At 38.0% G+C, this 27,326-nt stretch overlaps 1 protein-coding gene across 2 annotated transcripts in view; it reads right to left on the bottom strand.

Moving 5' to 3' along the window:
- Positions 1-1,846: 1,846 nt before the first annotated feature.
- acer3 (alkaline ceramidase 3) overlaps positions 1,847-27,326 on the bottom strand; it is a 31,356-nt gene continuing 5,876 nt past the window's right edge. The window contains exons 3-12 of one of the 2 annotated variants that reach the window (XM_061963147.2): positions 24,794-24,904; positions 24,666-24,718; positions 21,056-21,108; positions 16,873-16,954; positions 16,755-16,790; positions 9,324-9,382; positions 8,988-9,089; positions 8,659-8,763; positions 6,894-6,939; positions 1,847-6,825 (exon numbers count right to left, since the gene is read on the bottom strand). In XM_061963147.2, coding sequence (XP_061819131.1) covers positions 6,772-6,825; positions 6,894-6,939; positions 8,659-8,763; positions 8,988-9,089; positions 9,324-9,382; positions 16,755-16,790; positions 16,873-16,954; positions 21,056-21,108; positions 24,666-24,718; positions 24,794-24,904 — 701 coding nt within the window. In that variant the 3' untranslated portion in view covers positions 1,847-6,771. The remainder of the gene's footprint in view (positions 6,826-6,893; positions 6,940-8,658; positions 8,764-8,987; positions 9,090-9,323; positions 9,383-16,754; positions 16,791-16,872; positions 16,955-21,055; positions 21,109-24,665; positions 24,719-24,793; positions 24,905-27,326) is intronic. The other variant, XM_061963148.2, reaches the window with a different exon arrangement.

Here is a 27,326-nt window from a genome sequence, read left to right as displayed (position 1 = left end):
AACCGGATCCTTGTCGCTTAGTAGGAGCCATTTTGTGGTCTTTACAGATGTAAACAGGAAATGAAACGTACGGTGATATCCGCGCGTTTTTTCTTCTTCTTCCGGGGGCGGGTGGTTGCTTACAGTAGAAGAAGAAGCGCTTCCTGTTCTACCGGGAAAAAAGATGGCGGCTGTTTACCTAAGTTGCGAGATCGAAACTTTATGAAAATGAATCTTAATATTTATCCATATATAAAGCGCACCGGGTTAAAAGCCGCACTGTCAGCTTTTGAGTAAATTTGTGGTTTTTAGGTGCGGCTAATGGTGCGGAAAATACGGTACATGAGCAAACGGTGAGTAGCAAGCCTGACCGATGTTTCAAAAATTCTCCTTCCTAAGTATTTGTGTCTTCTGTAATAAAACGAAGCAGCAAAAGTTTATGATACACAATTTAGGTCACTCTCAAAACTTTTGGCCATGAGTGTAAACATTTGTTTCTTTCAGTCGCAGCAATGCCACCTTGTTTTGATTTGTTGAACTTTATTAACTGCTACGTGACTTCTTTAATGTGTTGACAATAAGTTCATATTGTGTACTTGCCTCCTATTCCTATTTCATTCAACCTGTCTTCCATGTTGTTGAACATGTCTATTATGTCATTCAACTTACTTTTCGGACATTACCTTAATCCTGGCTCTCTTCCACAACCTCCTCCTATGCATTCCTTATGACAAAAGTCGGACCATTTTGTCTGTCTTAAGTTTCTGCGTTAGCTACGTTTAGCATGTCTTGCATCATCGGCAAATGTTAGCTTGTTTTCTTTCCACACGATATTCGAGATCTGCCAAAATAGTCTCAAAACTTTAAATCAGTGTGCAGTTCTTATCAATTTGTTCGTTGTAGCCTCACAGGGAATGACATCACATGGGATGGAATGGGTCCAGAATACGGTCGTCCCTCGCCAAATCATCCAAGATTTTTGCTGAAGCATATTTCTACATAATCTTGGATAAAATTAAAATATTGAATTAAACTTTATTTATGGCTCATAAATGTATCATATTTATATTGCAGTGCAGTCTTATTTTCTATTATGTTGTGGCGATCTATAAAGATACTAAGCGTGACTTCCGTTTCCGGAACAATGCCAACAACACGGCGATAATCAAGTTGACCAAGTTTTAAAAGAACAACTTTTTTAAGCACTTAACCACCCCCTGCCTCATCAATAACACATTTACGAATTGGTGAGCCTTTGACGTGAGCAATGTTGAAAGATGCCACTTAATGCTAACAAGACTGCTATCAACAGCTGTCCAGAGTTTGTCTTCCACATTATCAGCTCCACATGACATTGGTGAGCCTTTGGCACAGGGGTGTCCAAAATCTTCCCCCAAGGGCCAAAAGAAAAATGTGCTAATTGGCCAAAACTCTTAGATTTTAAGCGTGAAAGACAAATCGCTAAATGTAAATCATAAAATTAATTTTGATCAGTGCAAATAACATGGATAGATGAAGGCCCGCTTCTGGCTAAATTGGGGCCCTAAGCAGAATTCTATCAGGATGCCCCTCACCGGAACCTTTTTTTTCCACTTTTTTTATATTCCAGTAAAACTTGTATTTAATTTGATAGCTGTTTTTTACAAACATTATTTCAATGGAAAATAATTGTTCAATAAATAATGTATAATACAATTGCAGTAAAATTGTATAGGAAGCCTCTTGTCATTCATTAATTGGCATTTTACATCCATCTATTCACGCAGAATGTGACACCCGATGTCTCGCGGGGCAATATCGTGATTTGCGTATAGGGAGTGGCAGCCCTGGATATATGACAACTAGTTACCCATCAATGATTGTTTGAGCTTGAAACAGGGTCAGTATGAATATGTATTCAGTTAAGGAAGCCACCCATACACGGGCCAGATTTGGCACACCTGCTTTGGTGTGAGCGATGTGAAAAGACAAGGCAAGACACGCCATGCTATCAACACGACTCATGGTCATAGCTGCGACCATCAAGTTGACCAAACTTTTTGCAGAATTGCTGGGCAAAATAGCGTCAAACACTGGTTTACAATTCATGACATTTATTATTTCATACACACAACATGAAATATTGGAATACACGTGTAAATGTTGATGTTAAGACATATAATGTTACTATAACATGTGATCAGTAGTACAACATACAGTAGAAGCACAAATTCTTGTAATGTCCTACACAAAGTCATTTTCATGTGAACAAATAAGGCAGCATGGATTAACTTGCATACCACCAAATAAGGCACACATTTGAAAAACTGCGTATCATTTACACAAGAGGTGATGAACATTCCAGGCACAAACATATGAAATATGGTAATACTTGTTTGAAAAAACAAAGTATGTTCAGAAATAGTCACTGGCACTAAATGTGCCACATTAAGTTAAAAAAAACAACCTTACTGTATGTTTCACACAGGTTCCCTTTTTCATCACATAGACAATAAAATCAAAACCTTCATTAGATCATTAAATTCATGGATGAGGAAGGTCAACTTTCATGGCAGGGTTGGCATGTACGCCATCTAGTGGCAGTGTCATGCATGGTTGCACAAGCGGAGAAATAAGACAAACAAATCAAGTTGCTGCACCGCTGTATTGTGGTCATTTAACCCTCGCTAGACTTGCCCAACTCTTCAATGTTTCAGCAGCAATTACACAAGTCGCTGTTCTTTAGCAAGGTGCTGAACGGCAAAAGTCTCAATAATTTTTTCATTTAAAAATACACAACCTTGTTCTAACCTAATACTTCCCTCTAAGTACAGCATGTTTGAATGGTGAGGTACAGTTGATCAATTGTTCGGTGTTGTGATGTCAAAATGTGAACCGCATGATGAAAAGGATGTTCTAAGAGGAACTACACTATTTTTTGGTCATCCCCAAACTTTAAGTGAGACAAGAACACATACTTTCCCTTTTCTGTGCATTCTAAATGGTGAAACATTGCTAGCAAGAGGGGGCAAACAATGCGGGTAATAGGGATATGATGTAATGTAGTAACAGGCACATTCATATATTAATATATATAGTATTTTACTCATTTAAGCATTACCAATACTTCTTTCCTGGGTACATCGTTTTCACAGAGCGCATAGCAACGAACACTATTTCTGTCAACAACAACAACATAGAGAGCACTTTCAATGTTTGCTACCATTAATAGCAGACTTGGCGAGAGCTTTGGAGCGTTATCATGTAGCCCTTTTACCTAACATTTTAAAGAGGAACTTAAAACAATGACTTACAATGTCGACTGATGGGATGTTTGTATCTTTCAGCACTTGTGCTCTCCTTGAGCTGCTAAATTCAGAATAATCCTCATAAAAAATGCTTTCTAGTGATGTTGTCGGCTTTACGCTGTGTTACATTTGTTGAGCCATTTACAGTAATATCGAGTTGGTCACGTGTGAACTTTCAAAATTGACCAACTTGGTGCAACACCCTTCTACTATACAGATGAGGTGTATGATTTATAATCTATCTTGAAATTGTACTAACTCAAAAGGTTATTACAGCAGCAAAAGCAGCTCAAATTGCTTTTATTAATGGAGAGTTTCAACCAACGTTATTAGCAGCTCAAGCTCGCTAGTAGCTAGAAGAGGTTGGAGGAGCAGTGTGAGCAAGGCAATGTGTCACTATGCCAGAAAATATAAAAGCTCTTATAATAACAATGTTGCTATATCTTGGTTAATATGCAGGTCACATCATGTAAATAAAGCATTGTTGGCTGTTTTTGGAGCGCTTTGTAGGCGGAATAGACGAGTCTTATTACCTGCAATGTGAGCCGCCTCACACTAGAGGTTTTTTGCTATTTAAAATGCACAGAAAAGGCAAAGACTTGTGTGTTCTTGTCTCACATGAGGATTGTGGATAATGGAAAAAAAGTGCAGTTTTCTTTTAAATACCAGTTCTAATTGAACCGAGACATTTATTGATCTATCCATGGATCGCACGCACGCACGCACGCACGCACACACGCACACACACCCGTGTCCATTTTGCCGTTTACTTCCTTGTTTGAGAACCGCAAGTTGTGTAAAAACCAAAGCTCATCTGTAAATATAATATATAATATCACCCCAAAGTTCAATAGCCAAAACTTACGTTGGTGAGTGGTGTACATGTGAGTAAAATAAAGTACAGTAGTTGGTTCATGTGTGTCTCTAAAAAGAACATTGGCAATTAAAGGGTAATATTTGTTTAAAAAAAACACAAACCTAAGCTCACAAGTTCTTCAAGATAAGAGCCATCTCTTGGCTATTTGTTATGCTTTAGATTGCGAGCAAAATTTTTAGTCCCCCACCACTAAGTGGTGTAGTGCAAGTCACAGTGAATGAACACTGTAAGATCTGACCAAAACACCCGGTCTTACTGGACATAACTGTTTTTTTCAAGCATGAGAAGTAGGAACATGAGAGTGAAGGACAGTGCTGAGAAGAAGAAGTTGATGATATTAATTTAATTAAAGGGGAACATTATCACAATTTCAGAATGGTTAAAACCATTAAAAATCAGTTCCCAGTGGCTTGTTTTATTTTTTGAAGTTTTTTTTCAAAATTTTACCCATCACGCAATATCCCTAAAAAAAGCTTCAAAGTGCCTGATTTTAACCATCGTTATATACACCCGTCCATTTTCCTGTGACGTCACATAGTGATGCCAATACAAACAAACATGGCGCATAGAACAGCAAGGTATAGCGACATTAGCTCGGATTCAGACTCGGATTTCAGCGGCTTAAGCGATTCAACAGATTACGTATGTATTGAAACGGATGGTGGTAGTGTGAGGCAGGTAGCGAAAACGAAATTGAAGAAGAAACTGAAGCTATTGAGCCATATCGGTTTGAACCGTATGCAAGCGAAACCGACGAAAACGACACGACAGTCAGCGACACGGGAGAAAGCGAGGACGAATTCGGCGATCGCCTTCTAACCAACGATTGGTATGTGTTTGTTTGGCATTAAAGAAAACTAACAACTATGAACTAGGTTTACAGCATATGAAATACATTTGGCAACAACATGCACTTTGAGAGTGCAGACAGCCCAGTTTTCATCAATTAATATATTCTGTAGACATACCCTCATCCGATCTCTTTTCCTGAAAGCTGATCTGTCCAGTCCAGTTGGAAATGCATCTGCTTTGAGTGTCGCAGGATATCCACACATTCTTGCCATCTCTGTCGTAGCATAGCTTTCGTCGGTAAAGTGTGTGGAACAAACGTCCAATTTCTTGCCACTTTCGCATCTTTGGGCCACTGGTGCAACTTGAATCCATCCCTGTTTGTGTTGTTACACCCTCCGACAACACACCGACGAGGCATGATGTCTCCAATTACGGAAAACAGTCAAAAAAGCGGAAAATAACAGAGCTGATTTGACTCGGTGTTTGTAATGTGTTTGAGAAAATGGCGGATTGCTTCCCGATGTGACGTCACACAAGAGCGAATAATAGAAAGGCGTTTAATTCGCCAAAATTCACCCATTTAGAGTTCGGAAATCGGTTAAAAAATATATGGTCTTTTTTCTGCAACATAAGGTATATATTGACGCTTACGGTACATAGGTCTGGTGATAATGTTCCCCTTTAAAGACAGAAATCATCAAAAACATGACGGAGCGTGTAGCTGGCTAACTTAGCGTTGATCTTCAAGCCTGTACCATACTGAAGCAAATTGAGTCCATGACGCCAGCCGAGGACGTTAAAATAATATTTACACGTTGACATTTATCTATTAAAATATGGGAAGCTGCTGATGGTGTGTTTGACGGAGAAGCAGCTGAAAGGAGATACTGTATAGGTCTACTCTCCAAGGTAAATGCTGTACTTAACTATTACATTACTTCATAAAACCACTGTACTATTTTGGACTACATTCTGTCTTGATACAACTTTGAATTTCCGATCCGATACCAATATTGGAGTCTTGAATACTGGCTGATATTAATTTGATACAGTATTAGCCAGAATCGTAGTACATACTTTTATTATTCTGTAGTGTGGAACGGTTTGATAAAGTGAAATTAGTCAAACAGTGAATAATGGTAGGTAAGAAAAACACTAACCTATGGAATGGACTCATGATGTCTTTAAATTGTAGTGGAGTGGTATTTAAAAAAAAAAAGAAGCTGCATTCGGGCAGAAGGCGGGATACACCCTGGACAAGTCGCCACCTCATCGCAGGGCCAACACAGATAGACAGACAACATTCAAACTCACATTCACACACTAGGGCCAATTTAGTGTTGCCAATCAACCTATTCCCAGGTGCATGTCTTTAGAGGTGGGAGGAAGCCGGAGTATCTGGCGGGAACCCACGCAGTCACGGGAGAACATGCAAACTTAATTGCTCAATAATTTGTGTTTTGTGAAGGATGTGGGGGTTCTGTCTGTCCAAGGGAGCTCTAGCACTAACGCCAGTGAAGGTAATGCAGATTCACTGTATTTTCTCTTCTCCTTATCCTAGATAAAGAATTTCCATTACAGGTGTTTATGAGCATCAGTAACACACAATTGAACCTAATAATTTGGCATTAACAATAAGCAAATCACTGGAAAGCTGATCTAATAAATGATTATGGGTTTAAAAAAAAGGAAGTTTCCAATAAAAGTAGTGTCAGTGCCTTACTGTCCTCCATTAGTCCAGGGCTTATGGGGTGCACACATCCCCGTAGCTGAAGACGAGGGGCAATGGTTGGTCCTCAAGGTGATGGGTCACCATCCCTTGGGAGGTCCTTCATTTCAGCTTGTCTTTTGTGGCTCAATGTGCAGAGTGGGCCAAACGCCACATAAAAACTAAATAAAGGCGTTGTTTTAAAAAGACAGAATGTTTAAGTATATAACTATAAAAATGAAATACATACCTTTACTTTTGGTCGGTGCTTGAGGTAAGTTGATCTGATTTGCAAACTAAATGAGGAAAAAAAACATTTCAGTTGAACGTGCTTGAACGTGTGTCATCATAGTAAATTGTGAACAGTAAATATATAAATTATCTAGTATCAATGAAAATACTAAATATATACAGTAGGGCTGCAACAACTAATCGATTAAATCAATTAAAATCGATTATAAAAATAGTTGGCGATTAATTTAGCCATCGATTCGTTGGATCTATGCTATGCGCAGAGGCTATTTTTAATTTTTTTAAATTTTTTATAAACCTTTATTTATAAACTGCAACATGTACAAACAGCTGAGAAACAATAATCAAAATAAGTATGGTGCCAGTATGCTGTTTTTTTCCAAAAAAATACTGGAAAGGATAGAAATGTAGTTTGTCTCTTTTATCCGATTATTAATTAAACAATCGAAGTAATAATCGACAGATTAATCGATGATCAAATGAATCCTTAGTTGCAGCCCTAATATACAGTATGCCTCACTTTACTAGCTTAATTGGATCTGTGATGGAACACTTAACTCAAAGCACTTGTATCTAGAAATCAATGTCGCCTTATCACTCACTTTCTTACTTCCCATGTTTAGAAAAACAACATTATGCCCATCTCTAGCTATAAGCCAAAACTAGCTAGTAAGACCGGATGCTTTGGTTGTATTTTACAGTGTTTATTGTGACATTTGCTTTTCCAACTAATGGTGGGGATGATTGTAACTTACATTTTTGCTCTCAACTTCAGGCATAACAATAAGCCAAAAGAAAGCTCTTATGTCATAACACTCTTAATTTGAGGTATCACTGTAATTGAATTGGAATTTATGTAATTTTGTTTTCTTCCAGGCCACTAGAGGTCATTCCATATGTTAGTGTTCAGCCAATAAGCAGCAACAGGAAATTAAGTATACGAAATGTCTTTATTTGCTATATGTCAACAGCTGATTAAGCAGAGTTTTTAATTTTCCATCCAATCCTTCATCTCCTTTCTAGCCCTTTCAGTGGCAATGGGTAAAGTGTATTTTTTATTTGAGTGCTAAAATGTTTATCTGTGATCATTGTGGCAATTAAAGCATTTTACTGTAAGAACAAAACACGATAGTCCAATTTGAGTTCCTGCTGAATATAGTATGTGATGCCATACACTGATCTGCTTTGGTCCGGATTGTTTTGATTTGGTAACTATATGGCTTTATAATTTTTCAGGGCTTTCTGTTTTTTTTTTTGTGTCCTGTCCAGCTTCTCAGGCAAATCATATAGTTGATGTAGATGCCCATATCGGCTGTTCAGATTTCTGTTTGACACCTTGTTGCATTAAAATTGTGGACCAACAACTCCTGCCTGTTCTTTGGAGGAAGTGATGCAGTTGAGAGTTTAGCAGTAAATGTCAATACAGGGACATGGGTCACATTGGGTGTAACAGTACAATATCAAAAAAGTCATAACACGAGTATGAGTACAGTTTTTTGAGGACAGTTTTGGTACACTATCTCGGTTATTGCAGGTTCAAACATTACAAAATTAAGTGTGCCAACAAAGAATATACAAAAAATATATTTTTCATAGGTACAAAAATAAGGAGGAAACAAAATATCTTAAGGTTGTAACGTATTTTTAACTAGGGCTGTCATAATCAACGAGTTAACTTGTGATCAATCACAAAAAAATTACCGCATTAATCATGAACACTTGATGCAAACCGAGGTACCAGTGTAGAGGTAATGTGTAATTACCTAAGAAGTATGTGCAGGTAGGACCCCAAGCCTGTGAAGATGTGCCACCAGGCATGGAACTGTGTTAGCACTCCAACACCAGGGGGAAGTGTTTGCCTACTGGCTCTACAATGACAGAGAAAACAAATCCATCCAATTACACAGAATACATAGGCTCCAGCACCCCCTGCGACCCCGAAAGGGACAAGCGGTAGAAAATGTATGGATTTTTAAATTGACTATATATTTTCCAAAGTGTGTAATGAAAAATAACTTTGACTTTGACTCCATCAAAAAAAATTTTTTATCACTTTATAACATTTAGAAATGAACAAAAACTTTATAAATACCTTATTGAGTCGCAAAAGACATTGTCAATGTTCCACAGGAAAAACCCTAGCATGAACACACCCAGGGAAGTGTAACACAAAGGCCGCAACCATGTATACATCCTAAAAGTGAAACAAAAGTTGTATTATTATTACATCGTTATTGCAATTTTTTCACAAAATTAAATCATTTTGTGTCCTTGAACATTATTCTTTATTCATTAAAATAGCAATTACATGGAATTTCATATATTTAAAAACCTAACTAAAAAAAAAAATTGAGGGAAAGCTACAATTAAAAAAAGAGAAAACATTTTTGTCCAAAGACTGAATGAAATGTTGTGTTAGCAAACTCACCATGTAACTATAAAGACAGATCGCATCACCAGACAAGCTACTAAAGCACCGTACATAACCTGAAAAAGACGAGAGACCATTAAGAAAAGCATGTAGTGGTTAAAAGTGTTCATTTGTAAAAATAAAATAAAATTAATAAATAAATTAAAAAAAATTTTTTTTCAAACTACAGTCAAAGTGAAAAGAGAGAAATCTAATTTAGTATAGACTTTTTAAATTTATCCTACAATGGGGAAATTATGTGGTTGTAGTGCAGATTTTCACATACAGTAACAGAGGTAACATAATAAAAAACTAAAAATGATTAATAAACAATACATATTGTGCAGTAACAATTGCACTATGTATAGATAAATAATAAAACCAAAACACTATCTTAAAGTACCAGTAGTGTGGAAAAACAAGTTGACTTTATATGCTTAATTATGTTTTATTGTATCCATTAAACCATATCCAATCTTATTTGCAATCTGCAAAATATGTAAAAATACCGTTTAAACATCACAAAATTCAAAAAATTAAGTCAGCCATTTTGAATATTCTGCTCCGAATATTTTTGGCTATTTCCGGAGATTGAGGTCACAATGGGAACGCTTCTGCACTATGACTACGGTAACAGATCTGGAAATACGCAAACATTTGAGAGATATGAGCTGTCTATAATTCACAATCCCTATACAAGACATGAACACCGTTTCTTCTTTTTTTATGCTTTCTTAGTGGTAAATAAATAAATACACAAAAAGTCCACTAACAATCTCTATTTTGCCCACAGAACCTTTGAAATAACCACCCAAACCCGCAAACAATACTCTTTATACATATCGTGATTTGAATATTAACCAAATATTAGCAATGTTATTATTATAAATATAATACTTTATTATTATAAATATATTCACTACTGCCTAGTTTCTCTTGTTATATTCTTATTTTACTGTTATATTTTTATTCTCATTGTTGCTTTTTATTTTTATTCTATTGTAATATTTTTCTATTTTGTTTCCATTTATACCCCCATTATTTACTTTTTACAATTTTGTACACTGCTGCTGGAATTTAAATTTTCCCGAGGGAACTCTCCTAAAGGAATCAATAAAGTACTATTATAAGCGCTAACGTGGACAAACTATTTATTAGCGGCACAATGATACAGACAGCTAATTAGCCCTTTGCTGCCTTGACTGTTAGCCGGCCGGCATCGATGTCCTGCTGCTCCCGTATCATCGCGTTTCGGCTCGTCAAAGTAATTCTAGATTCAAAATCATGCCTCTCATCTGGATAATTTTAGGATGATTTAGCCTTGAACCTAGAAGCTGTTCATCTGTGACATACAATGTATACCTAGAGATGGAGACAAACACACACAACCAAAGATAGATTGTATTTAGTTCTATTTATTTATCATATATTTAATTAGTTATTATCTTCATATGTCTTACTTGTATTTTATCCTTCTTCTCTACTCATTGTTCGAACTATTTTACAGGTTATATTAATTTTACTTTCCAGCGTTCCTCAGAGGGAGCCATCTGCATCAGTCACGGGTTATTGGCCGTGCTGTGGGGGCGCTTTGTGTCTGCGTCCTGGTGGCCATGGTCTGATGACCTCCTGGTGCAGATGGCTCCTGTGATATATGTTTACTCACATGTCTCCTCTGTACTCAGCATTCATTTGTTCATATATGTGCACATCAGTGTGTGCGTGTGTGTGTGTGTGTGTGTGTGTGTGATAATGGGGGATCTGGGTCATTGGGGTATTGTTTTTAAGTCTGTAAAGCACCTTGCATTGCATTTATTTTATGTATGATAAGCGCTTTATAAATAACGTTTGATTTGATTTGATTCCTTGTTAACCCTTTGTGTGCATCATGATTCATTGTTCATCTTAACGGGAAGATATGGACATCCTATCAGTCGTCATCGAAGTAAGAGCAGATATTGTACAGTTAGCTATCGTTGTATTTGTTTGTAGTTTGTATTTTTTGTTTAGCACTTAGTGATATTGCTACATGATGCTTATTGTTTCACTAAAGCTGGATTTGTTTAGCTGAGCTTCTAAATCTTGTAGCTCCATCCATCCATCCATTTTCTACCGCTTGTCCCTTTTGGGGTCGCGGGGGTGCTGGAGCTTATCTCAGCTGCATTCGGGCGGAAGGCGGGGTACACCCTGGACAAGTTGCCACCTTATCACAGGGCCAACACAGACAGACAGACAACATTCACACTCACATTCACACACTAGGGCCAATTTAGTGTTGCCAATCAACCTATCCCCAGGTGCATGTCTTTGGAGGTGGGAGGAAGCCACGCAGTCACGGGGAGAACATGCAAACTCAACACAGAAAGATCCCGAGCCCGGGATTGAACTCAGGACTACTCAGGACCTTCGTATTGTGAGGCACATGCACTAACCCCTGTTCCACCGTGCTGTAGCTCATCCTCCTTATATTCAGGATCAACAATATAAGGTTCTGGATTATAATTTTGCCAAATGTAATTGTTGTTGGCTCTCAAAAAGTCTGCAAGTTCCCTTCTACTGCGTCACGCGATGACCTGTCTGGCTTCCTCATTACCTCTCGAAATTGCTCGAGAATCTCTGAGAGATTGATATTTTCATCATATCTATTTATTCTCAAACTTTGGAAAGTCTTTAGGTGTTATAAATAAAATACTGTATATATGATAATAGCTTCACTATAGAGGCAACTTGTTTTTCTACTCTACTGGTACTTTAACACCCGTATTGGGTACAAAGTAAAAAAAACAGATGTAAAGTAATTAAATAAGTGTTTAAAGCAGGGGTGTCAAACACATTTTAACTCAGGGGCCGCATGGAGGAAAATCTATTCCCACGTGGGCCGGGTTTATAAAATCATGGCATAATAACTTAAAAATACGAAAACTTCAGATTGTTTTCTTGTTTTAACTTTGCCCAAAATGGAACAAGCACATTCCGAAAATGTACATATCACATATAATCCTCTTGACAAAACACTTCAAGTTAGTTGAAAACGATGAGGAAAAAAATTGGTGCAGCTGTAAAAGCACCATGAACGCAATTAACTTAAACTTAGTCTCAGTGTATCTACAAAGCCATTAAAACTGTAAATCACAGCGAATCTGAGATTGAACAAAATACAGAATAAATAATTAATAAAAACTCTTCGAGGTATTGAATACCTCGTTTGTCATTTCCACATATTAATCCTGTGCAAACATAAACTATACAAACGGAGGTAGAAACGATTCAAGAGGGTTGAGTTACTCCCTGCCTTGCAGGCATCACTGTGTATTGATAAAAAAAATAGAAGCTGTGCAATGCATGAACAATTTCAACAAATGGAACATATGAACTTAAGAGACTGACTGTATTGCAGTAAAACCCTGTTCACTTTCTTTAAATTTCCACAAAAGACAATCATTTTCAAAAGAACTCTATCAAGGTGCAGTGTCTCATGCAGCATTTTACATGGCCTAACCCAATTGTTTATTTTATTGCAAAAACCTGGCATCTTTTAGCTTTCACAAGTGCATCAATATCAGGTGTCACATCTTGAGTGGCAGACCATTCCAGGATGTTATTCAAGTACTTATGCACGAGCATTGAGCGTAGCTTTGTTTTATTGATAGTCATTACGTACAAAACTTGCTCACAAAGATATGTGATTCTTCATTCATTTCGGTGAATAAATAGGAGGAGGATTATTTTTGTTGGCACACTCTGCACTCTGCTTGCACTTTTCACTTCTTTCATAAAACATTTTGTGGAAATGAAGGCGCCAAAGCACGATGTGTTCAAAGCAAAATACGTAAGTTAAGTACGGTAACACAGGTTTTATGTTGGGTTGAGGGGGAGGAACCGCAGCCCCACTTTACTGTGTACATTTTGCTTGCTCCGCCTTGGTATAAACCATTTTTTTGCCAAACAAAATTGCTATTGCGACATCCAGTGGACACATTGAGAGGAGCAGTTTTTCATTTAAAAATACAGCTCAGTTACACTTAGAAAACTCATCTCGTGGGCCCAATTAAACCTGTTCGCGGGCCGCATATTTAACAGCTCTGGTTTAAAGTAAACCTCGGAAAAATGTGGCATGCACGTTAATATTAAATATATGTATACATCATTTTGTATGAAAATCGCGATGTGCCGATCGATTGGCACATTCGTAAGTATAAGTACTGTATATGGTTGATACTACAGTGATTAAATCTATATTTTTACTATCACTATTTGTTTGTTATTGTTTACAAACTCAGGAAATAAGTCCCCGGATACAAGAGGACTTTAAGTGTAAAAACTAAAGGGTTGAAATGAGAGAGCTCACGGTTATAGTAGAATTTGCTTGTTTACTTATTTTGCACTTGTGACTTCCATCCATTCATTTTCTACCGCTTTGACCCTTTCGGGGTCGCGGGGGTGCTGGAGCCTATCACAGCTGCATTCGGGCGGAAGACGGGGTACACCCTGGACAAGTCGCCACCTCATCGCAGGGCCAACACAGATAGACAGACAACAGTCACACTCACATTCACACACTAGGGCCATTTTGGGTTGCCAATCAACCTATCCCCAGGTGCATGTCTTTGGAGGTGGGAGGAAGCCGGAGTACCCGGAGGGAACCCATGCAGTCGCGGGGAGAATATGCAAACTCCACACACTCCTTATGACCTTCGTATTGTGTGGCACATGCACTACCCCTGTTCCACCGTGCTGCCCCACTTGTGACTTAACTTTGCTAAAATTTTGTATGTAATGAAAACGGAATAAGGAAATAATTAAAATACCTAAATTATATTGTTACACTGCCATTCTGTGTTGATCCAATTATAAATCTGATCAAAAATCAGATAATCCAATTGTCTTGAAAATAATTACGTATCAGCATTTTAACCTTGTTAAACAGCTTTTGTAGCCTGTTGAAAAACAGTTCTATTATCATTTACATACCAAATAATATATTGTGATATACATTGATATCGCAGGGGGATTCAATATATATCGCAATATAGATTTTAGACCGTAATCCCCAGCCCTAGTATGAACAATAAAATGCATGCAGGTCAAAGAGGGCTAGGCAACATATAATGCATGCACGATGGGAAACACCTCTCTACAACGTTAGTAGGTGACTATCTGAACTAAGGCTGGCATCTCAGGCACTGCTCATGCAATCACTGGTCAGTCATAAACGTCAATCATTATAGCAGTACGACTAACTGCTGGCCTTTGCTCCAGATATGAAGTGAAATAAATCGAGTTCATCATCACGAGCAGGGACGCAACTATCTACTTTTTAAGGGGTATGCAAACATCTTACAAGCACCCCACATCCCCAGGACACACCTCTAAAGGTGTGTTTTCCAAGCAGGGAACTTTCTCTGCTACACTTTATAAATAAAAAGGTATATTTAATAGCAAATAATATGTTTGACATTTCCTATACAAATAAATTATTATATTCTATTTGTAGAGAAGTTTGTTGTATCTAACATGTTTTGACTTGGTAGAAAATACGGGAATATTCATAAACATATACCGTATTTTTCGGATTATAAGTCGCAGTTTTTTTCATAGTTTGGCCGGGGGTGCGACTTATACTCTGGAGCGACTTATGTGTGAAATTAACAACACATTGCTGTAAAATATCAAATAATATTGCAACTTTTCTGGATGTCATTGGATGGATCGACAAAGCATGGGCTTCATTGACAACCAAAACCATCCTGTCCGGATTCAGAAAGGCTGGAATAATTGGAACTGCAACTGACGATGACTCTGACGTAAGCGACGTACCGATAGAAGAGGAAGCGGCGCATTGTCTACCTTTGGAGTTGGCAGAGTTGTTTAGAAGCGACACCGAGGGAGAAGATTTCATCGGATTTAGCGATTAGGAGTGACAGATTGTTTGGTAAACGTACAGCATGTTCTATATGTTATAGTTATTTGAATGACTCTTACCATAATATGTTATGTTCTCGGTTCGTTATTTATGCGTCACATAACGTACACTTATTCAGCCTGTTGTTCACTATTCTTTATCTATTTTAAATTGCCTTTCAAATGTCTATTCTTGGTGTTGGATTTTATCAAATAAATTTCCCCCCCAAAAAATGTGACTTATACTCTAGGCAGTGGTCCCCAACCTTATTGTAACTGAGGACCGGTCAACGCTTGAAAATTTGTTCCACGGACCGGGGGCATGGGGGTGGGACGTGGTATGGTATTTTTTTTTAATTTTTTGTCATAAAAAAATACAATCATGTGTGCTTACGGACTGTATCCCTGCAGACTGTATTGATCTATATTGATATATAATGTAGGAACCAGAAATATTAATAACAGAAAGAAGCAACCCTTTTGTGCGAATGAGTGTGAATGGGTGTAAATGGGGGAGGGAGGTTTTTTGGGTTGGTGCACTAATTGTAGTGTATCTTGTGTTTTTTATGTTGATTTAATAAAAAAATAAAAAATAAATATTTTTTTATTTTATTTTATATATATTTTTTTTTTCTTGTGCGGCCCGTTACCAATCGATCCACGGACCGGTACCGGGCCGTGGCCCGGTGGTTGGGGACCACTGTGTCTAGTGCGACTTATATATGTTTTTTTCCTTCTTTATTACCGTATTTTTCGGACTATAAGTTGCTCCGGAGTATAACTTGCACCGGCCGAAAATGCATAATAAAGAAGGAAAAAAACATATATAAGTCGCATCTTTTGGGGAAATTTATTTGATAAAACCCAACACCAAGAATAGACATTTGAAAGGAAATTTAAAATAAATAAAGAATAGTGAACAACAGGCTGAATAAGTGTACGTTATATGACGCATAAATAACGAACCGAGAACGTTAACGTAACATATTATGTAAGAGTCATTCAAATAACTATAACTAACATATAGAACATGCTATACGTTTACCAAACAATCTGTCACTCCTAATCGCTAAATCTGATGAAATCTTATATGTCTAGTCTCTTACGTGAATGAGCTAATTAATATTATTTGATATTTTACGGTAATGTGTTAATAATTCCACACATAAGTCGCTCCTGAGTATAAGTCGCACCCCCGGCCAAACTATGAAAAAAACTGTGACTTATAGTCCGAAAAATACGGTATGCATTTTTGGCCGGTGCGATTTATACTCCGGAGCGATTTATAATCCAAAAAATACGGTACACAAAAACTTAACAAAACACTATGGATGAGTGAGACAGTAGAATAAAACACACCTGCCAACCTTGAAGACATTTCAAAAGTTTAGCACCTTATTTTGAAAAGCTAACTTATGTTTAGCCAAGGAGATCCTGATTATTGTCTTGTGAAGATTGCCTTGTTTAACCAAGGCAAATAAAAATTTGACCATACCGAGCCCTAAAAGCAAACATCGAGAAAGGTTAATGAGCTAAACACACACTTACCTGGTGAAACACTGGTTCCTTCCACTGCAAGTAGACCTGCACAAACACAGACAATTTCATCAAGCAAAAATATGATATAGAGGACATGATGAGCAACAATACCATCATCGATACGCACCGCAGTGACTGTGACACTGAAGATGAATAATAATGCTACAGGAAACCAACTAACGCTGTTCTCTTGTTTGAAGCACTCATATCTGGAAAAAAAGAAAAGACTTGTTTTTGTCAAATGGTCTCAGAGCACTGAATCGATCGCAACTGGACGGCCTGTTGTCTTTGAGGACGGTCTGCGTTACATCTGAGCAGGTTTCACTATTTAATGCTCAAAGACTCGATAGAACAGCTTTTAGCCTGAGGGGATGGTGCAGGATTCAACACAGTGTTTCCCATACATTCCAGGGTTTCCCCCACACTTAAACAATAGTGGCGCAACGCCGCCACACATTCAAAATTGTTTAGTTTGAGGGTTTTTTTACATGAAAACTCTTTTTTTTTTTTTTTTACATGAAAACAAATTTAAATGATATATTGTGTGAATGGATATACCGTATATAGTCTATTATATACGTACTATTGGTTATAATAAGTTTGAAAAACAGTTTAAACATCATAAAAACGTTCCTTATTGCTTTATTTTGAAAAAACAAAACGCCTGTCAGAAGCTCGTCAGCTGGTCGCACACCTAAACGGAGTTGACACCTGGCAAAAGTAAGGAGAGAAAGTTTAGGGGAAGAAATTGTTTAAACTACCCTAAATCTTATGACATTACTACCAACTATAGAGGGGTTCGGATTTTTTTATATTTCCCACAATGCCTTGCTGGTATCCATAATGAAGGGCGGAAGTTACATTCCAAAAGTGACTTGACTAAAGGCGGCGTTCATTTAACCAGTAATATTCATAATGCAGACGACGTGTGCCATTGTCAACTGCCACAATCGAGAGCGATATCCCTAGCTTGGAGGCGTATTTCTGGACAAACGGAAGTGGCTGTAAAGAAGAGTCAATGGCGAAGACAAGCATGGATTGCTCCAATCAATTGAGATGTGACGTGCTGACGACTTTGTTTGTTCAGATCATTTTAGGTAAAACATTTTGAAAGTAAAAAATATTCTAAAATAAATGACAGACACTTTGCATTAACTTAATATGCTTGGTAAAATAACTTTGTTGTATTGATGAAAATAGTACTCACTTCTTTCATCCAGACAGTAGCCTTTACACTAAACAAAAGCAACATGAAAACATTCTCTTAAACTGGTTGTAAAGTCAACAGTCTGCGGATATGAACTTAGATTGGTTATCTGCGATTATGCAGAGTGTCAAACTTGGGTTGAATCATTTCTGAGAATGCATTATTCTAGACTGGCTTAACGGCATTATGTCCACTGGGTTTATAGAGATAACAATTTCCCTTATGTGCACTTCATGTGTATACATAATGTACTTTAGTGTGACTAGTTTTACATTGACTTAATTGTGAAGAACATCAACAAAACACCTAGCTATTTTTTTCAAATCTAATTCAAAGGACTGTTTACGTATTTGGCAAACTAAATTGCAACACTGAGGGAGGCCAGAATAAAGTATAGCCTGTGTTACTACCTTTTACAGTAAGCAGCAACAACTGAAACTGCATTGAAAAAAGAGCACAGACAAATTCCTTGTGTTAAAAGCTGAATGTGATTCTGATTATATAAAAAGAAAATGTTAATATTAATATTATTAATGGTGTTATTAATAACTAAAAACACTTTTCCGAAAGGTGAGGTCTCTGTCAAAGTGAAACCATTGACTACATTTCCATGCAATAATGTAAGTCAGATTTCTCAAATAGTTTGTTTTTTGTATTTTCACGTATTTTCGTAGTTTCATTCATGTGAAGTCCCAGTGACTTTGCTTCCATGCACTAAATTAGTCTGATTTAGTCAGATTAACACACGTAGATTATGCGATTGAAAATCAGTTCTCGAGTGGATGTGTGCTGCAGGTGTAGACCCTTCTTATCGTGCATGTGTCAGTCTCAACACACGGAATCCCATTCAATCCAACACAGGCAACTACTCCAACATGGCATCGGCAGCATTTAGGAGCATCCATTTTTAGAATGAAGAGGATACCGTATATTTACTTCACAAATTAAAAGAACTGAAAATTTTGAAGTGCATCGATGGGAAAAAAAAGAAACATATTTATTTAAAAAGGTAGCTAAAGAAATTGAGAATATCGGCTTCATTCTGACTCCAGAATAAATAAAAGTAAATTAGAAGTGAACTAAGCAGGTAATTACAAGGCGAAGAAGGCGTAAACAGACCGGGATTCGAACGCAGAATGCTTTACAAGCCCAGCACTAATGCTGCTCACCGTTAGGGACAATGAGACTATTAAGGACATTTGCCATTATAATTTTATCAATGACAGAGTAAGAAGGGGCTAAGAATTTGTTTGCATTTTTGTCATTCATTAATTCACATTTACATGTGCTTCTTCATGCAACTCTGGGCCCCCATATGTTGGCAGTTCTGCTGTCCTATCTAGTTTTTGAGCCTGAACTAATGAAGTCTGCTCGGATGAGAGGTGACACGTTTTGCAATCGATTCAATGCCCTGAAAATACAATGACTTGGATGAATATTTACAGGACATAGCATGCTGGCTAGAGCTAAAAACGATATCAATTTATTGCGGTAGACAAAAATAATCGATATCAACAAAAGTGTGCTTGATCAAACGTTTTTGTTGTTTTTCTTCTCCGAAAAACCTGAATTTGCGACGCAAAGTTGGTTGCATGAACAAAGGCACTTGCTCTCTGGTAACAGAGCAACGCAGTAAGTGATTACTGATCAGTAGGAGTGACACGCTAACAGTCAATCAGTCAATCAGGTAACAGTATCAACTTTCAAGTGTGGTTGCGCGGTCTTGTTGTCTCGCAGTTGATTCTTTGCATTGAGTGTGAAGAGAAACTAAAAATGAGTGCTACAGAGAGCAAATAAATTGTCAATAAAACAGGAGAAGTTTTTAGGATTTTTTTTTTTTTTTAAACAGATCGTAGTCAGACAAATGTGGTCTGTAAAATATGCAATGCGCTCGTCACCACCAAGATCGGTAATACTACGCCAACTTTGAGCACAAACAACTTCCTGGTACTAAACCTGCAGAAAATAGTTCTTCTCAGGTTTCTCTGTTTCCGTGTTCACACTTTGCACTATTTTGTTACACTTTATTAAGAATGTCTTATGTATTCCTTATTTGTACACCTTAATTTTGAGAAGTTATTGTTAAGTGTTCAATGTGATTTTAGAATTTTATTTACATTGATTGTTTTCCATGGTTGTGTTGACATTTTATTTTCTTTCTGCCGTGATAGCTGAAGGGATTATAATCATAGGAAGGTTACATTTTAATTAAAAATGTTTACATTTAATATTTTTCTCTTGGTCCTTATTTTCTACAGGTAATAAAAAATCTCAGTAATTATCGATTTCTACTGTATCAATATAAAACACATATCGTGATAAAGTTTTCAGCCATATCACCCAGTCCTAATGCTGGCAGATAAATTCATAAACCAAAAATAGTTTTGTAAGGGAACTGGTCTTAAAGGTACGCTTTGGTACATTAAACACATCTGTGTTCCAATGAACGCTATACACAGGAAGGATTACATTGAACGTAGGGTTTTCTAGCTACAGGTACTGACAGCATACTGCATTGTGACTTGTTTATTAATTTATTTCCATATTACACGCTATCTCGCTTGCATGCCATGTCGTCACACCATCTACATTGCTGACAAAGCTAAATAAAAGTCTGATCAGGTTTTACCCGATTTTTCTACTACAATGGTGAACTTGAACTACACCACAAGAAAGAAAGGAGTGTTAACTGTTGTGCTAGAGTCTGAACAGAAGTTGGCCTATAGTGTAAATATGGGTAATAAGGGCTAAACAGAAGAAACTTGATCTCCCATACTTTTCCATTTTTTTGTAGTTGGACAATATTCTCGGTACAACGGATGGAATATTTAGCTACACCTGATCTTGTTTCTAAACCTTGCTAATAACAAATAAGAAGCTAGTTCATTTTTTGATGCTTGCAAAACTAGGATCAATAATTTAAGTTGAAGTTTCCGCTAGATATGCATAATTATGAACTCTATGGCCTGTGGGACTTTAAATGTAGTGTTTCACACTGTATGAGATTTGTTATTCAAATGTTACGTGCAATACAAATAAAATATATTAATATTATTATTGAGAATCCTTCAAAACATGAAATCCAAATGTAAAAGCCACTTACAGGCAGTAGACAAAGACACACGTGCTGTAAATCATTGGCAGCTCATCCAGTAGCTGCAAATGACAAAGCAGAGAAAACATACAATATTTGAAAGACAATTTACCAACACAACTTATTATTAAATGCTCTTTGCACACTTTTTAATTTTCAATTTGCTATTGGCGTACCCATATTAAAATCATTCATACTGTGGTGGACTTGGGCACATTTCTTAATAAATTGAATATTTTTGTTTGGAGTCATTCTGATTACCGGTATTTGTAGTTTTACCTCGACTTTTGAAGGACATATTTGTGGACTCCAATGGTTGTAGTTATTTCACTTCTGATAAATTAATTGGTTTCATGAGCTGTGTATGGGACTCTCAGGAGACGACAATAGCAGTTAATTTTAAAAGCCTCAATCCTCTTTTCTAAGCTTGCAGAGAGTGTCTAGCTTTCACATCCATAGAGGAAGGTGGAGAAGACTACAGAACAAAGGTGGTGAACTTTTGTGCTTGTTGAGATATTGCTCTTATTATTCCTGGTTAATTGTGTCACAGACTGTAAGACTGTAGTGCTCTGTCCACTCTTGTCATGATCTCTTTGTCATACTTCCCATCAGCTGTAATGGTGGCACCAAGATGCTTGAGGTTTTCAACTTCCTCAAATAGTTCTCCTGTCATGGAGACTCCTTAGCTTGGTATGTCAGATGCACTTCCCATTGTCATTGTTTTGCTCTTTACTGTGCTATTTCCATTCCATAGGCTTTTGCCACATCATTTAGTCTTGCTGTCAAATCACTAAATTCTCCTCTATATCCAGCAAATATATCAATGTCATCGCCAAAATGTAGATTGCATATTTTTCTTTCGCCAATTAACACGGTTCCTTCAAAGCATCCATCTGTCGCACGTCCAGAGTCGCTATTGCACTTTGCTGACAGCGACACTCCACCACATTCGCCTTCACGCACAGCCAACGTGCCTGCACCGTAGCTCCATCGGCTGGCGACTCCTCTTTATCAACTACAGGTAACTAGCTAGGGCTGCTACGATGAATCGACATTGTCGACAATAACATTTGTTGCCAACAATTATATTTGTCGACAATAGTCGTGAAGTCATCACTCTTGTTTTTCCGTACGGAAGTGGGTCACTTGCAAAAACAACGCCAGTAATAACATGTAAAGTTTGAGGATATTTCCTTTTATTCTTGTTAAAAATATGAATACCTTGCTTATTTTGCAAAGCAGACCTTGTTTTAATGGCAGTACATCAGTAACATTCGAGCATTTAAAACGGAGACATGATGTCGGACATTTGAAGGGGGGATGCGGTCAACCATGGTAAGAGTATTCTTCTACCTTGCTAGCTAGCTAACAAGAGTGGGACGAAGTTGTGTGAAAAATAACTTCTGAATCCTATGTCGGTCTTTCGTACCAATGTACCAGATTTTATGTCCATCATCAGTTGTGAGTTCTCCATTGCCCAGCCATCTAACTTCTTCCAGGCCATGCACTTTCCCTTTGTATCTTTACATCTCATGTGTGAGTACTTCCAACTTTGTAGTAGCATGTAGTGTGCGGACATTCCATGTACCGATTTTAATGGTGTCATGAACTAGTCTAATTATTTTTCCACCAATAGCATACTTTTCACTCTCACCCTGGGTGTCAGCGAGAAGTGTGGATGATGTTAACCCGGGCCTCATCCCATCCGGTATAGAGAAATTAAGAGTTTTACTCATGATACGATACACAGGCATAAGGCATGTCTCCCAGTAGTTCCTATCTCCTCTACAGGCTGGCGGGGCTTTGCTGGATGGCCGTCGTTGGTTCTTCTGAACCAATGCCCTTGAAGTAGTTTTTTGTTTTAAGTACCAACTGGGTGTCCAGTCACCCTCCACACCATGCTCCTAAAGGAGTTGGTGGGGTCGCCAGGGGCCCAACCATGCAACAGGTAGTATCGGGTTAAAGGTGACTTGAGATCACCGGACAGCCCTGTAACCATACTTGCCAACCTTGAGACCTCTGAATTCGGGAGATTGGGGGGCTGGATGGGTGTTGAGGTGGGGTGTATATATTTTCAAGTATTTCTTATATATATACATATATATACTGTATATATATAAATAAATGAATAATCCGATCATGAATGAGTATATCCGTTCGGCCACCGTGTTCAATGGAGAAGTCTGATCTACAAACTTTGCAGGCAGCATACCCTTTCCCCTTCGAGCTGTCCTGGATGAACTGAAATTATTTTTTCCAATAATTTTGGAACTTGCAAGCGTACTTCTTCTTCTTACTCGTCGTCGCCATGTATCTTCTTCTTTCTTCTGCTTTGTCTCGGTTATGTTTTTGAACATTACTACTTGCCGTAGTTTTGAAGCAATGCATGATGGGAATCCGGATGTTGTGTGTCAGTGTATTAACGTGCCGGCTGGAATAAACACACGCTGAGAAATAGCTCAGTGCCTGCCTATTTTATGGGTTATAAATAAATCTATGGATAACGGAGACACATATAATAGTCTCCTTTTCAGGTGAGAGAGGACGCTAAAGGCAGTGCCTTTGAGGCACACCCCCAATATTGTTGTAAGGTGGAAATCGGGAGAAATTCGGGACAATGGTTGCCCCGGGAGATTTTCGGGAGGGGCACTGAAATTGTTGTGGTGAAGAAGGAGCTGAGCCGGAAGGCAAAGCTCTCAATTTACCAGTCGATCTACGTTCCCATCCTCACCTATGGTCATGAGCTTTGGGTTATGACAGAAAGGACAAGATCACGGGTACAAGCGGCCGAAATTAGTTGCCTCCGCCGGGTGGCAGGGCTCTCCCTTAGAGATAGGGTGAGAAGCTCTGTCATCCGGGTGGAGCTCAAAGTAAAGCCGCTGCTCCTCCACATCGAGAGGAGCCAGATGAGGTGGTTCGGGCATCTGGTCAGGATGCCACCCGATCGCCTCCCTCGGTAGGTGTTTAGGGCACATCCGACCGGTAGGAGGCCACGGGGAAGACCCAGGACACGTTGGGAAGACTATGTCTCCCGGCTGGCCTGGGAACGCCTCGGGATCCCCCGGGAAGAGCTGGACGAAGTGGCTGGGGAGAGGGAAGTCTGGGCTTCCCTGCTTAGGCTGCTGCCCCCGCGACCCGACCTCGGATAAGCGGAAGAAGATGGATGGATGGATGGCACTGAAATTCGGGAGTCTCCCGGGAAAATCGGGAGGGTTGGCAAGTATGCCTGTAACCTAAATTGTTTGAAGTTTATTGTTTGTTCAATCACTGTCATAATGTGCTCAGTGCCAACATGCAATTAGCATAAAACACATATGGCTATATGCCATGTATTTGCAAATTATATGCTAAACCTCACTGCTGTTACTTTCAGCCCCATTACTCAAATTAGTTATTTTAGGCTTGGGAATATTGTCAAAAATGTAATAAGTTGCCTGAGATGGACCAATACACATTTTAAGTAGTTCTATGTGTGTATTATCAGATTTAGAATTGAAAAACATGTTTGTTTGTTTTTTAAATCTGAGAGTTACAGCAAATGCCAATATGTTGGTGAATGGCCCACATATATAAATTGTGTGTACTTCAGTTGACATGTTTTAGTATTCATTCAGCATACCTGCATTTCATAGAGAAGTGTCATGTGGAAGCACCACGAACCAACGCCAACAGCTGGGTGACAATACAAAAGTGTGATGACAACTGTGAAGGCTGCAGTAGTGACAATGTGTGACTTTAAAGACTGACCCGCTAGTCCAAGGAAAGAGCAGATGTAGCGAAACTCAAGGCCATCACGAAATGTCTGGATGGCTCCACAAATAGGAGGAATAATCATAATCAGGTTGCTGATCGTGTTCCCTATAAGCAAACAGCACAACACAACAGGAAAACAGCAGAGATTATGAGAGTTAAAAGACATCATGTTGTGGTTATTATAACACCATGAACCATATCTCATTACTGAAACCTGAGCGCTGCATTCAAGTATTGAGACATTTATATAAAAGTATTGGGATATCATCGCTACAGGAAGTGAAAATTAAAAATGTAGTTGAATTTATCAATAAAATTTGTTGTCGACAAATTCATTTGTCTTGTTTTTCTGGACTGAAGCAAGTCAGCGCGGCCACTCGCAACAACATCGCAGGTGAAAACATGTAAATTGTGGCAACATTTGTTCAAACCATCAATACCTTGCTCACTTTGCTAAGCGGACCTTGTTTTATAGCGGTACATCTGTGATACGGTAACATTTAAAGTGGAGGAAGGGCTGGGCGATATATCGAAAAATACTCGATATATCGCGGGTTTGTCTCTGTGCGATATAGAAAATGACTATATCGTGAAATTCGAGTATACGTTCTCACGCAGTTGCTTTTAGCTGCGGGCATTACACTACAGGCTCTTCTCACTCTTTCTTGTCTCTCCTTCTCACAGAGACGTAAAACAAGCGCACCTTCTACATACGTCACATACTGTCGCGCGTGCAACGTCATATGCTCTCACGGAGCAGAGAGGTAGCGACATCGGTAACAGCTGTGATGCTAGCGGGGCGGTGCGAGTGGTAATATGAGAGAAAGAAGGTGCGAATCTGGTAACAAATGAAGGAAGAATAATTAATTCCCAAGAAAAACAGCAGGGGGTGCATCGTCTGGCGGTGGTTTGGCTTCAAGCGGGAATATGTTGAACAGACAACCGTAATATGTCAAGTATGCGGCAAAAGCGTTGCTGCAAAAAGTAGCAGCACTACTAATTTGTAGCATCATTTGAAAAGTCACCCGCTAGAGAATGAAGAGTGCTTGAAACTCCGCATGTCAACATCTCTGTTCGGTGCCACACCCACAAAATGCCAAAACAACAATTTCCAGATCAACACCGTATGAAAAAAATTGTCTACAACAGAAGGAGATAACATCCGCAGTAACCTACCACGTAGCGAAGGACATACACTATTTGATTTCCTATTATGCAGCTCATTTTTATTTGACACTTATTGATATATCTTGTGTGACATCATGCACAAAAGTGCCCTTTATTTGTTTTTAACTATTGTAGTGATGTTTTGTACAAAAAGTGCACTTTAATTTAGTGTTGTTTTGATATGTCATCTTAGTGACATCATTCACAAAAGTGCACTAATAGCTTGTTTTAAAATGTTTCTGACAATCTTGCACTTTCTGTTTTGGAAATGACATGAATGTTTGTGCCACTGCTTAATAACTGTTTAATAAATACAGCTTTGGTAAATGGACTTAGTTGTGATTTGCCTCTCTGCATGAAAGTTTAAAATTAGCATATATTAATGCAGTATAAACAAGAATGTTTTAATGTAGACACATATAATCATCATACTGTTGTGATTATATGCATCAAGTGTTAATTCAAGGCTAAGGCCAAATATCGAGATATATATCGTGTATCGTGCCATGACCTAAAAATATTGAGATATTAGTAAAAGGCCATATCGCCCAGCCCTAAGTGGAGGCATGATGTCGGACATCTGGAAGATGCGATCTCAACTCGGTAAGATAGTTGATCTTTTTACCTGCCAACTAGCTGTGCCAACTAGCTGAGAAGTGTGAGCAGAAGTTCTGTGAAAGTCATTTTCCCTAAAGTCAGCCAGCTAAGTTTTGTCTATGACTTTACGTACTTTATTTGTCAGGAACTTCAGGTGTGAAGCAGCATCAATATGCAGTGTGCAAAGAAGAAATGCACAATAACAACAGTAAATCGCGCGCGCACAAGAACATTAAGATCCCTGGTGTGGACATCATAAAATAATAAATAAACAATCCATTGACTAAAATGTTCAGAAATAATGGAGTCTATTAGATTGCTGAAAATACCAGGAGTTAATCAATAATCAGTAACATAGCTGTGTACAGCTTTTTAAACACATCATCTCAAAATGCTTGTTTGAAGTTAGAGAGCTTTGGTGTTTGATGTTATTGCTGCTATTTTTACTGTCCTTTGTTTTCATAAAAAAAATATGCTGTGTTTTTTGTCAGTACTACAGATGTAACAATAAACGATAATGATAACCACAATAAAACTCCCCATGGTTAGTTTTACTAAATTTATCAAACAGCGATTGATAACCCATTTTGTCTGTCCCCATTAAGAAATGACATACCCCAATCTAAACTTATAGATAGATAGATAGTATTGATTCCTTCATGAGAGTTCCTTCAGAAAAATTAAACACATTATATATTATATATAAACACATTGCTGTCTGGACAACTAAGATATTGACTTTCAATATAAGATTTTAGTATGT

Source organism: Nerophis lumbriciformis, linkage group LG09, assembly GCF_033978685.3.
Source record: "Nerophis lumbriciformis linkage group LG09, RoL_Nlum_v2.1, whole genome shotgun sequence".
Taxonomy (NCBI): domain Eukaryota; kingdom Metazoa; phylum Chordata; class Actinopteri; order Syngnathiformes; family Syngnathidae; genus Nerophis; species Nerophis lumbriciformis.
This window is presented reverse-complemented; position numbering and strand designations above follow the sequence as displayed.